The sequence below is a fragment of the Prionailurus bengalensis genome, chromosome B4, assembly GCF_016509475.1.
Source record: "Prionailurus bengalensis isolate Pbe53 chromosome B4, Fcat_Pben_1.1_paternal_pri, whole genome shotgun sequence".
Lineage (NCBI taxonomy): Eukaryota > Metazoa > Chordata > Mammalia > Carnivora > Felidae > Prionailurus > Prionailurus bengalensis.
The window spans coordinates 81,630,240-81,643,863 of record NC_057358.1 but is presented as its reverse complement, the minus strand read 5'-3'; the positions used below and the strand labels follow the sequence as shown (position 1 = coordinate 81,643,863).

Here is a 13,624-nt window from a genome sequence, read left to right as displayed (position 1 = left end):
TTATCATTCTACAATGATCTCGCTGCAGAATTGTCACATGGTTTTGTGACTTGAAACTGGGTTTGCCTTTAGGTGGATGTTGAGCCAAAAACAATGAGCAAGTTAAAGAATAGGAAAGGAAGGGTTTTACTTGCAACAAGTAAAGGAGAACACCTGGGATATTTCCTAAAGCGATATGTCCTTCATCAACAAAACTGGAGAAATTTTAAACCAAGGGTGAATACATATTCATCCAGAGGCTTGCAAAATGGGAAATTCAGCATGGGATTGGGAGAAAATTCCAAGGTGACTGAGTTAATTGAAATCACAAGGGCTGTCAAGGGTCACTTCTCTGGCTTCGGTTGGTGTGATCTGTTAAATTGTTCAAAGGCATTTAAATCCTGCAAAGATAACAAGAATGCATCAGGCCGATCTTTACTTTTGAATCAGCCCTGGGAGTTCTACCACTGATTTATTGTTTCGCATATGACTATGCTGTCTCCTGACCTTATAGTGGCTATTTGGTCTTACCTTGTTTTATTGACTATTGAAGTCTATTCTTCTGCAATTTCAACATATCCTAGGAAGTTCTGCAAGAAATGTGCTTTGGACAAGTAGTGCTGCTCAGGTATAGGTCCCAAGATGGCAGGGGGCCTAAAACAACTTTTCTTATGTCAAGAAAGCTATGTCTCATCTTTTTCAGGGGACCCCAAACTCTTTCTGCTTATAGTTTTAAGGTAGTGATTTTGTATTTGTCACTTTTTTCCTGTATTTGTTAATTGGCATTATTCTGTAAGAAGGATTCACTTTTTTCCACTTTTATTTAATTATACAATCATTTCTTTATAGTATGTACAAATGATTATTTTAAAAAGTTTCAAACACTTATTTATTTTTGAGAGAGAGCGAGCAAGTATATGGAGGAGAAGCAGAGAGATGGAGACAGAGGATCTGAAGTAGGCTCTGCGCTGTGAGCACAGAGCCTGATATGGGTCTTGAACTCACAAACGCACCATGAGATCATGACCTGAGCCAAAATCAAGAGTCAGCTGCTTAACCAACCCAGGTGCCACCCAGGCGCCCCAACACTAATGAATATAAATTGTATCCTTTGGATTATAATATAATACTAGATTCTTTATTTTTTAAATTCTCTATCTTTGGCCTTTGGATCTTTCAATGGCTCTTGAATCCTTTCAACCTGACTCCATCTTAAAAAAATTTTTTTTTTTTGAGTTTTGAGGTTTTCCTAGGGTCTGTCAGTGGACAGTGATGAGAAATCTTTCTGTGCACACTAATCCATGTATACAAAGCATCAGCATGCATTTATGTATCAATATACCTGTATATACACATGTACAGTTTTTTAATGTTTATTTTATTTTTGAGAGAGACAAAGTATGAGCAGGGGAGGGTCAGAGAGAGAGGGAGACACAGCATCTGAAGCAGACTCTAGCATCTGAGTTGTCAACACAGAGCCCGACACAGGGCTCAAACTCACCAACCATGAGATCATGACCTGAGCTGAAGTCAGACGCCCAACCGACCCAGCCCCCCAGGTCCCCCTACAAATACAAATACATTTGTAGAGAGTATTGATTCTCATTATTCCAGGTAGTTATGCTCCATAAGCTTTCCACACTGAATTAGCAATATTGAGTTTTTGTTCCTAGGGGGAATAGAAAGGTACATTCCTTCAAGCCTCTGTCACATCATTTTCACCAACTCAAACCACTTGTTATTATATAGGTTATATGCAATTTGTGCTATATGGCTTAGTTTTCCAGTGTCCTTTTAGAACAGACCAGTCTAATTAGCACTGAAACCCTGCTCTACATAATCATTTTCCTGTATGATATCTTAGAGATATTTAAAAATTCTTCCACAGCCTCTTGATCTTCAGAGCTTGCCTAACCTGCAAATTTAACATTTCTTACACCTTGTCACCTTTTGAAAAATGTTAGTCAACAGCACTAGCTCTGTAGAGTTTAACATTTCCTAATAATGAGAAAACATGACCATAAATTTCTTCGGCTTTCAGACTTACAATGTTGTCATTATGCCTCCCCCCCTTTTTTAAAATCTGTTTTCAGAGAACAAGCTGAGAATTGCTGGAGGTGTTGGGTGGGGGAATGTGCTAAATTTGTGATGGGCATTAAGGAAGGCACTTGTGATGAGCACTGGGTGTTCTATGTAAGTGATGAATCACCAAATTCTACTCCTGAAACAGTTATTACACTATATGTTACTAATTTGGATTTAAAAAAAAGTATAAAATCTGTTTTCATTTCATGCGTCTACAAATTTGTCTGCTTTTCATCTTCTCTATGGCTTCATGACACAGTAAAGATGCTACTTTAGCATTTTCAATAGAAGCCTCACGTACAGAGTGACAAAATTTCCTCTTCCTTTTTCTGAATGTACTATGTTGTTGATCTATTAGCATTAAGCCAACAGTCCTAGAACTCATGCCTGGCCCAAACTTACCCAGTAGATAGGTATTTTCTCTGTAAGTCACATCACAGTTCTTGCTCTCAAGACACTTAGTGCTATAGCACTGTGCTCTGGGTTCATTAAAAGCAGTGAAATAATTAAAACAAAAAGTGAAAAATGTGGCATTATGTAGACCTTGACAAAGACTTTGTTTAAGGTATGAGGGCTGAAACAAGAAGGCAGAGCATCACCTTGTTTAACCTCTGCTGGGAACAGGTGTAATGGGTAACTCAAACTTTTTGCTGCTCTGCACATGTCCTGGACTGACTCAAAAAGTGTCCCGTAGATTGATTTTGGGGTTGCAAATACATGCTAGAGAGTAGGAAAATGTACAAATAAGGAGTCTGAATAAGGAGGAACAACTTTATATAAAACGAACGTAAGTTCATGATCCCTCCAATGTCGGTTCTTCAGACTTCATTCTTTATAAAGTAGGTTAATTTGTCAGTGTATGTCCCTCTTGATTTCCACTGACATCCTGGGCGATTATTTGTCGTTTTCATTTGGTGAACTCACACGCTATGGGTTGTTTACTGTTCTATGGGTGGTTAAAATTGCATGGATATAAAATTGCTAACTGTAAAACTATTTGTATAATGTATGGCTTAAGGAATTATCAAGACAGCTGAAGGCAGATTTTAGGATGAGCTTTCTGGAATGATCTCAAAGCTGCCTCACAAAACTGAGCCCATGAGAGCTGCTCCTCAGGAATGTAGTACTATTGCTACAAAATGTAGAGTCATCTGAATCTACTGTGATCTACACTAGCAATACAGGTATTTAACTGTTACTAAGTTTAGAGTTTGTACCTTTTACAAATGTATCTGATTGGCAGAACTAAAATTACATTTAGAATCCTAGCTTCAAGGACAACTTAAAATGTAGTCTTTGCAGTCCTTGCATATAGATAGACATATTTGATGGAATTTGGAAGATGCAAAATGTTTAAGTTCATAATGTTTTTAGAGTAGTGATAGACGAAAGATAAATTTAAATTATTCACATCAATAAATCAAGTAAGCATTATTGTAATCCTCAATTTACAGATGTGGGAATAGCATATAATGTACTATAGAAGGACAGTTTTCCTGCAGACACTGTTGTGATACATAAAGCTGAATTATTTTTGAGTAAATACCATGTGGTTAAAACTGACATTGTGTAAAATAATAGTATTAGTTTTAATTTATCAGGTGCTTGGAAGGTACCAGGCATGTTTGTAAGCCATTTATAAGCCTTGTCTAAATAAATATTTACAACTACCACCAGAGGAAATCCTATTATTCTCCTTAATTTTTATGTTAGGAAGCTGAAGCTGACTCATTGAGAGTTGCGCTAATTCTTCCAAAGTCTCACAAATGGAATTGTGTTTCTGGGGATTATATAGAGTGAATGATAGAGTAGATGAGCTGCTGAGACTTGAAGAAATCTGTCTCAAGGAAGCCACTTATATATGCTAAGTAAAAAATATTATTGAGCACCATTGTGATGTTTCACTATTGTCTATATGAAAACATCTCAAGTTAAGAAAACATTAAAATTGTGATAACCATGATAGTCTAATCATGGGGTTCCATATGGTACCTTAATGATTAAAAGATAGGATTTTGCCCTAAATATGTCTACAGTGGAGATCCTGGGAGGTAGACCTATAAATAAAAGAGAGGTCCTATCTATTGAGTAAGGAGTTTAAGAGGTGTTGGTATTGTTTGAAGGGGTATAGCAATTTCTGTCTTTGGTTCTAAACACAAGGAGTCCTAGAAAACCCAGATACAGAAACTTATTCAAACAAGATATCAGCAGAGGAATGATAATTTCAAGGCAGGAGATACCAATCATTTAGATAGGAAGTAGGCATTTTGACACTTTCATCCATTTGTTGATTAATTTAACAAATATTTGAATATATGACTACACTACAATAAACCCTTTGGTAGGCAATAATGGACATAGTATTCCCTTTGCTAGAAAAATGCTCGTGGTCTATTAATATAGTCATGAAAACTGAAATTCAAGCATATTGTGAAAACTTCTAATTATATTGATAAGTATACTGTACCACGCGGATCATGTAATCCTATATGACTGTAAATTATAACAATCCACGTCCAGTTTTATAGATGGAGCCAAAAAGGCAAGTGAGCTTGAGAACTTTAGCACTGGAGATTTACCATCAGAGGGTGATGTAGGGCATGATGAACACCAAAATGTTCTGATTATTTAAGAATACAGAGGTTTACTCTGACTCAAATCAGAATGATGGAGAATGACTAAGTAATATCTATGAGTGAGATAATGAATTATCAATTGCATATTCTATGGTGATGGCTGCAGTTGTTGTTGTGGATAACTCAGGGTTCAATCCAAAAATAACAGAGAGTCTTGCCAATTGAGTGTCTATATTATCATACAGGTATATGTTGTATCTGAGACTACCAATGGAAAAGTTTGGGATTCTGAGTTTCTTTGGCTATTTTTCTGGTTTTAGGTTTAGGGATTTAATTTTAATTTCAAAGGAGTGCTTGTCTTCTGAATTTTTAATTTTCTGAGAGATGTTATTTTGAGAGAAATCCCCATAAGCCAAATGTGGCATTTTGGTGGACTTATTTAGTACTCTTGTGAAAGAAAGTACTTTCGTGAAAGAATGCCATCCTATTCTGAAAGTCTATTTCTTTGTATACGTTTATATTGCAAGATTTCTCCCTTCCCACAGGAATTGGCACAATGGCTTATTTGGGGACATAGCTAGATTTGAATCATGGTTCTAATATATATTGGCCATATATACATTATTTGTTTCCTGTGAATTTCTATGTCTCATTCCTTAAAAGGAGAAGAGAAACATACCCACTTGAGGGGATTGTTAACACTCATAGGGGTAGATAAAATGTTTAATATCATTTAAAACATACAATACTCACATGAGGAAAGTGAGTATTGGTTTTATAGCATTATTTTACCTGTGTATAATAAATTGAATCAATACAATTAGCTTTTTAAGGAAAACATAAAAAAGAAGTAGTGCCTACTTGTTACCTTCCGTTTATTTCCATATGGTTCACATTCACTTCTCTCACTTTTACAATTGTGTTTTGTGCAATCATTATTCTCCTTGTCCAGAATATCCATTTGATTATATTTCTTACATCGAATTGGTGTTCTTACTTCATTACTGCAAATATTGTGAGCAATCCCGTATTTTATATTGATATAGCCCTTGGCATATGTTTTTATAAAGATTCATTCTATATCTAAATGTCCACCTTTTTATCCATTGCCTGAAATTTTATAAGATGGAGATGGTATATCTTATTAACCAAATGGCTAGCCCATGCTTGCAACATTTTAAAAGTATTTTTAGAAATAACATCTAAACGAATTTTCAATGATACAAGAATTAGGAAGAAATTATATTTGTGAGATTCTTACTCTGCTTATAGGAAGCTGTTACTATCCACGTATAGGTATTCAGTATTGTTATTGGTTTTTCTTTCTGTCTGTTTTGTTTGCATGGGTTTAATTTGACAAATACACCTCAGTGTTCACTAGATGTAAATGCCTGAAATAGTCCTAGAAATCTAGACTGTGGTCATTGATATAAATTCTTTCAAATAGATCCAAGAGAGGAATAGAAATGGAACGGTAATGGGTTAAACTTTGTATAAGATTAATGTATGATTCACAATGCAGTTTGAGGGTAGAGGGACCCTTGCTGGAGAGTGTCTTGGAGAATATCATAATCCTATTTCTCAAAACCCTTTTTTACTCAGGAAATAATGTGACTTTGTGTATAACATGTATGCTAATGACCAAGAAAGAAAATAAAAGGGAAGCTAAGATGACAGCCAAAGCGGGCGAGTTTTATCTTATGCATGTGACTTTAGGGTTAAAAAGAACCAACATTTAGCAATTATTGTGAAGTTGACTGTAATTGTGCTAAGAGAAAAGGCAGGAAAACTGCCATTTTCTTTGATGATGATAACATCACCTGGCCTCTAGGTTTTTTAGGCCTAAGCTGCTGCATTTATCAAATTAAATTTTAATTATATGTTGTTTTTCTCCCCCACTAGAATTTGAGATAATTTAGGGCAATAATCATTCTTTTTCATTATTATATCCCCAGTGCCTGTCATAAGTAAGAAAACCTGGAGTTCACCACACATTAAAAAGTCTTTTAAGGGGCGCCAGGGTGGCGCAGTCAGTTAAGCGTCCGACTTCAGCCAGGTCACGATCTCGCGGTCCGTGAGTTCGAGCCCCGCGTCGGGCTCTGGGCTGATGGCTCGGAGCCTGGAGCCTGTTTCCGATTCTGTGTCTCCCTCTCTCTCTCTGCCCCTCGCCCGTTCATGCTCTGTCTCTCTCTGTCCCAAAAATAAATAAACGTTGAAAAAAAAATCTTTTTTTAAAAAAGTCCTTTAATTTAACAATTCTAATATTGACTATGAACTTTTGTTCATAAATTATTACATGTGAAATTCAATGTGAAATGAAAGTAACCCAGTGGTCTGGATTTTGAGATGAAAGAAAAGTGATTTACATCCCAGTTCTGAAAGCTGCAATCTCTGTAACATTGAAGTCTCAACCTCAATTTCATTGTGTTTGTTCACCTATAAATTAGGAATAATAATGTTCATTTTCAAAGAGTTTTTGTAAAATAAATACTTCATGTGATTTGCTTAATACAAAGAAAAGTGTGTAGAATATTGTCAACAGATGTTATTTCTGTTCCGTACTTCCAAAAACCCTGAGGTCGATTCTAGATGCGACAATTAAAACTCAGATCTCCAGAAAGATGAACTTTTACCAGTTTATCATAGTTTCATACATTTTATACATTTGCTATGTTTTACATTGCCTGTTCTCTACCCAGTTTTTAATTTTGGGGCATATTTGATCTACAAAAAGAAAAATACCTCTAACTAAAAGAGAATAGTAATTGAAAGTACATCATAAGGTTGTTGTCAGGATTAAATGAGTTAATACAAAGAAAACAATAGATTTTGAGTGTAGGAATTGCTGAAAAATATTATATTATCTTCTACCCCGTCTCTCTTTCTTCTTCTCCTCATTAGCACTATGATTAATATTATAAAGATTTTTTAATATGTATGAGTTTCTAATTTTTAAAATATTTAAGTAGATATTTATATATTATTTCCAATCCCTAATGGTTGTGCTCATTTGATTTCATGGAAATGACAAATAGAATCAAAATTTTCTAATGACATTCATTTCTATTAGTAAGAATGAAAAGTTCAGAAATCTGCATGTACTCTTACACACTTACCATCAACCTAAAGCCCATGTCTCTTCAAAATCAAACCACTCCCATTCAAAATCATAATCATCAACCCAATTTTATTACTTCATTCAAATACATTTGAATAAAACTTTTGAATGTACACAAAATTCTGACACGATATTCACATTATCAAATTTATTGAGTTCCATGATTGGGAAATTGTAATAGGGGGATGGAAAAAAAAGGGGGAAACACATAACTCGAGTAAAGGAAAGCGAGTTTTGAGAAAGTGTGAATAACAGAAAGCATTTCCAAGCACTTCATTCTTGTAATGCTACTAATGCCTTCAATTACTGGAGAAAAACATAACCTTTTGGACAGTATCCTTGAAGGCTTGCTTTACTTGCTGGTTCCTCAGGGTATATATAAATGGATTCATCATAGGAGCCACAGAGGTATTCAGAATAGCTACTCCTTTGGTCAATGATGCCTTCTGTTTTGCGGAAGGGTTGGCATACATGAATATGCAGCTTCCATAAGAGATGGAAATGACAATCATGTGAGAGGAACACGTAGAAAATGCCTTTTTTCTCTGACTGGCGGAAGGCAGTTTCAGAATTGTTCTCATGATGAACATGTAGGATAGAATTATTAATGCCAAAGTGAAAAGCAGTATGACTATTGCAGAGTAAAAGCCAATCACTTCTAGGAGCCATGTGTCTGAGCAAGATAACTGCAAGAGGGGAAAATAGTCACAAGCAAAGTGATCGATGACATTGGAGCCACAGTAATCTAACTGGAGAAAAAGAATAACTGGTGGGAAGATATTTAAGAATCCTGCCAGCCAAGCACAAAAGACAAGTAAAATGCAGACTCTTTTGTTCATGATGGTTGTATAATGTAGGGGTTTACAGATGGCTACATAGCGATCATAGGACATGGCAGTTAGAAGATAAAACTCAGTTATACCCATGAAGATGAAGAAAAACAACTGAGCTGTACAATTATTGTATGAAATAGATTTGTCTCTGGTGATAATTGTGCCCAGAAATCTAGGAATACAGACACTTGTAAAGGATATTTCTAATACAGAGAAGTTCCTGAGGAAGAAATACATAGGGGTCTGTAGATGGGAATCCACCAAGGTGAGAGTGATGATGGTTAGATTTCCAGTGACGCTTAATATATATGTGATAATTAAAAAGAGAAAAATCACAGTCTGGAGCTCTGGGTCATCAGATAGCCCTAGAAGAATGAATTCTTTGGGTACTGTGTGATTTTTCATCGCTGATCATTTTTCCCCACTTTCGAACAGAGACTGTATGTTCCCCTATAGAAAATAAAAGAGTTAAAAGAAGATTGAGGATAGAACATAAAATCTTAAAATATCCATGATGATGAATAATCTATGAAAACCAAAAACACATGTTCCCCTTCAGCAACTCTGTCCAATTTCTATTGGACCTTACATTCAAGTAATAACATGATCTGAAGTTAAAGATTGATCATTTATTGTTGAGTATACACAATTACAGGCCATGGATTAAAAAAAATGTCTTTTGCTAGCATTTAAGCAGAAGCTATTTCTTCTAATGTTTCTTTAAGATTAAGCTTCTAAGCATTCTCTTTCTTATAAAACTATGAAAATATTCTGATTGATCTTTTCTTTTCCTCAGTACTATAAAACTAGTCTCGATTATGGATAATCTAAATATACAGTTTGAAATCTTACAGGGGTCATTTAGGCTATCTCCACATTTTCTAATTTGAAGCCCACATAGTTGAGGGAACTCTCACAAGGTTAAACAACTTGTCACCATAGTGATCATCTCACAAGTTTATCCATGGGAATGTTTTGTTCCAATTCTCTTGTTAATTACTTTCTTAAAGGTTTGGTTGATGCTACCCTTTTCTTATCTTTTTAAATCCTTTTCTGATAAAAGTCCAGAAGGACAAGAAGGCAGTCTTCTTCTATTACTAAAATAATTATAGCCTAGAAATAGTTTAATTCATACAATGTAGAATTCTTTTGTTTTGTTTTTTTTACAGTATTGTCATGGAAAATGAACAAGTAGGTGATCAATATAGCATTTAGTGGGAAACAGATAACCTTTCCAATTGGGAATTTTTTTTTTTAATTTTTAAATTTTTAATGAAATTCCAGTTACTTAACATATAGTGTAATAATGATTTCAGGAGTAGAATTTAATTATTCATTACTTACATATAACATCCACTGCTCATCCCAGCAAGTGGTCTCCTTAAAGCCCATCCCCCACCCAACATAGTTTATGTAACAAAAATGATTATAATATAGATCTACCTTTAAAATTAAATGTAATAAGTATATTTACACTTGAATTTAACACAAAAAATAAGCAATTAGAAATATTAAACTAGGAAAACATTTTTTTATTCTAAGAAATGGTAACTCTTAAAAGGGAAAGTATGAAAGATCCAATAGGGAATAAAAAAAATTGTATTTTTATAACAGACCACGATTTCAAGTTAGAAAGAAAGAACAATCCAGGATTTATTTGTGTGTTCCTTCTTTAGCATTTTATTAATAGTCTCTTGGTAGTAAACAATTATTTAATTTGTAATATTGAAAGATTTGTGAATCCACAAACTTATGTACAAATAATATTTTTAAAGACATTTGAATAAAATGAAGGTATATATATTGAAGAATAAAAAATTGACTTACTTCTTGGTCTTCTTGATGATTTAATCTCAGATTTTATCATCTGGTTTGCTTAAACATTTACATAATTTCAGAGCTGCTAAATTGAATTAGCAAAAGATTTAGTTTCTATTGTGCTCTCAAAACAAGCATATTGATTTTTAAAACAAACAAGTATACTGATTTAGCTTTGTCATGGTTTTAAGGATCATAATTCTCTTTGTTGCTAGATTAGTTATATGTGACTCACAATATCCTTCATTACTGATGCTATGAATTTCTGAAAACATAATACAACTCATTCTGGCTTTTCATCTCTTATCAAGCTCCATGTACTAATTCACTTACTCCTGGGCTGACTAGTAAAGTACTCTTCCATTTGCCTCTTTTCATATAGTACAAAACATGATTTATTAAATCATTTTTCTTTCTATTCGTGTAAACATTTAAAATCAATAGTTTGTAATTCTATGATTATGCATCTATAAAACCTAAGTAGTATTTTCCTTAGGTTCAGGGACTGCTATATTTTCCTGCAAATGCTGTTTTGAAGAACAGAAAATAAGGAATGTTCTTCTCTATGCATGCCATACACATGGAACTGGACTTATTTTATGTGCCTTTTTGTTGGCCCAGGGGAATTGATTAAGTAAACTGAGTGCCAAGGAGAAGAATCATTAAAGATACAGGTGAATCATTTTTATAAATATTGATTAAAAAATATAAAAAGCAAACTTATAGGCAAATGTACAAACAACATTATAATGAATGTGTGGGAGCTTGACTTGGAATTTCACCCTTCTGATTATACAAGGAAGTCACATTTTTCTTCCAGAAACTTTGGACTTTTCCTCAGTAGAATTGGTGTCCTTATATCCTTTGAATTCTGGCAACCCCGAGAAGAATTCTTTAGCAGAATGAAATGGTAGAAAATGCTGCTATGGATTTCTAGTGTGACTTGATTGCCTTCTGAAATGGACAACCAATTAAAGACATGAGAAGGTTTATCCCTGTATTGGGCCTTTGAATTTAGGGAAACCCTTCCCATAGCTCCCGCTAATGTGGCTTTTATTACCTTTTGACTACTTTCTTCCATTATGTTATTTACTTCCATTAAATCCTTGTTTATATTTGTGCATATGACATCTTTTTGTTGTGAGAATATTTTTGAACCGGTAAAATAAATATCTGGGAATCCGGCATCGAATATTTTTAACTTGTTTATTTTCACATTTTCTTCAATGAGAGATGCTGTTTTCATTACTAGAAGAATACGATATTTGAATATCATATATGTAATATACACATATATGTACACATATGTAATATAATTTCACATTTGATGACTTTATTTTCTTCAGTTAAAAATGTGGGCATAAAACATGCATGCATTAATTCCAGAAATGCAGATAATATGCAGGATTGAAAGATGAGAAAATTTGAAAGTGGGACAAAAGAAAGTAGTGAGAAAGGATGAACAAACAACTAGCTAATACATAGAACAATATATAGATGCTGAGATGTGTTGAATTTATTTATTTTTTAAAATATTTACTTATTTTGAGAGAGAGATCATGAGCAGGGGAGGGGCAGAGAGAGAGGGAGAGAGAGAGAATCCCAAGCAGGCTCTGCTCTGTCAGCACAGAGCCTAACACAGGGTTCGAGCTCATGAACCATGAGATCATGGCCTGAGCCAAAACCAAGAGTTGGTTGCTTAACCAACTGAGCCACCCACGCACCCTGAGATGCGTTGAATTTATAATTGATACATATTAAAACAGTAATTGAAAATATTCATTCAATATATTTCAATAGAGATAGTGAAACTGATTTTCTACTTATGAAAATTCTATTCCTTTGCCTTTATTTTTGTTTCCAAATAGTGATTCTGTTTTGTTCTGAGCTTTTATTGATTACCAGGTGCTGACCATACACTTAAATTATCTCAACTTTTTCAAACAAGCAGACAACACAAAACCCTCTGAGGTCAGTGCTATTATTCAGGTAAAGACTCTGAAGTAGAAAGAAGTTAGCTTAGTGTCTGCTGACCATCACTTGTGTGTTTGTGAACAATGCAGTCTTCATTGATTTTCTTATAGGAAAAGGAAGTGAATTTCTATCTCACAAAGCACTGCACTTCATTTGAAATATCCTATTAGACAGGTTTCTTCTCCACATCTTTTCTGAGACTCCTAGATGCTGAATTGCCTGTCTTTCTTCCTTGATCATTCTCTCAGTCTCTTACGTTCTTACATTGTTTTATTCCTAGTTCCTAATAGCTGTCTAGCTTTTCTCTGGACCTCCTCATAATTTACTTTTAGTTAAGGCTGCTTATACCTGCTACGTATCCAAAAGATACTAGGACATCAGGTTTTTAATAATGTGTCCATTACCTTCATGTCTTGTGAGGTTGATGAGTGACTATGTTTAAGGCCAATGAAACATTGTTCAGCTACCAGGTTTCACTCTCCTACAGTTACAAATAATGTTTTACTGCAACATGTTCAAAATCATAAAATAAAATTTATTAAATCAAGTGGTTAAGGGATCCAAATAATTTAAGACTTTCTTAGAAGGACCTCTCATAGAGTTCTGAGCCTGGGTGGCTCAGTCAGTTGAGACTTGATTTTGGCTAGGGTCATGATCTCAGGGCCAAGGGATCAAGCCCCACTTTGGGATATATGCTGAGCACAGAGCCTGCTTGGGATTCTCTTCCTCTGTCCCTCCCCGCCTCTTGCTTTCTCTCTATAAAATAAATTTAAAAAAATTATTAAAGACTTTCTCTGAAAGCCTGAACTGACATCATATTACTAAATAATTCCAGTGCATATAACTAATTATTTTCAGTGATATATTAACATCCTTTTTAGGTAAGCTATCCTGCCCCTGCAGGATGTGTGATTGATCTCCCATTTACTGAATACTATCAGTTAATTGACCTATTATTCTATAAGTTGAATTTATATTTTCAGAAGTGTATCAACTGACAGATGATGTTGGATTTCATACATTTCTTGGCATATCCCAAATAGTTATAAGAGTTTTTCTATGAGGAAAATAAGGGTTTGCATCATGGGAATTCCTACTATTAGAAAGCTCAGTAGGAAAACCTTAATAAGAAGTGTTATCATTGACTTCATGAAAAGTCAAAGAAATAAATTTGTATGTAGTTTTTAGATGGCCTAATGTAAAATAAAAGAAAATGAACATCAAATGCATTAGAAATATTC

At 34.4% G+C, this 13,624-nt stretch overlaps 1 protein-coding gene across 1 annotated transcript; it reads right to left on the bottom strand.

The window, feature by feature from the left end:
* Positions 1-7,807: 7,807 nt before the first annotated feature.
* LOC122473093 (olfactory receptor 6C3-like) lies at positions 7,808-9,084 on the bottom strand. The gene has a single exon (XM_043563207.1). The coding sequence runs from the start codon at positions 8,994-8,996 to the stop codon at positions 8,058-8,060; it is 939 nt and encodes a 312-aa protein (XP_043419142.1). The 5' UTR covers positions 8,997-9,084; the 3' UTR covers positions 7,808-8,057.
* Positions 9,085-13,624: the final 4,540 nt, after the last annotated feature.

Bases quoted from the DNA above. Each gene is read 5' to 3' on its own strand.
- LOC122473093 (XM_043563207.1), bottom strand. From the start codon at position 8,996: ATGAAAAATCACACAGTACCCAAAGAATTCATTCTTCTAGGGCTATCT.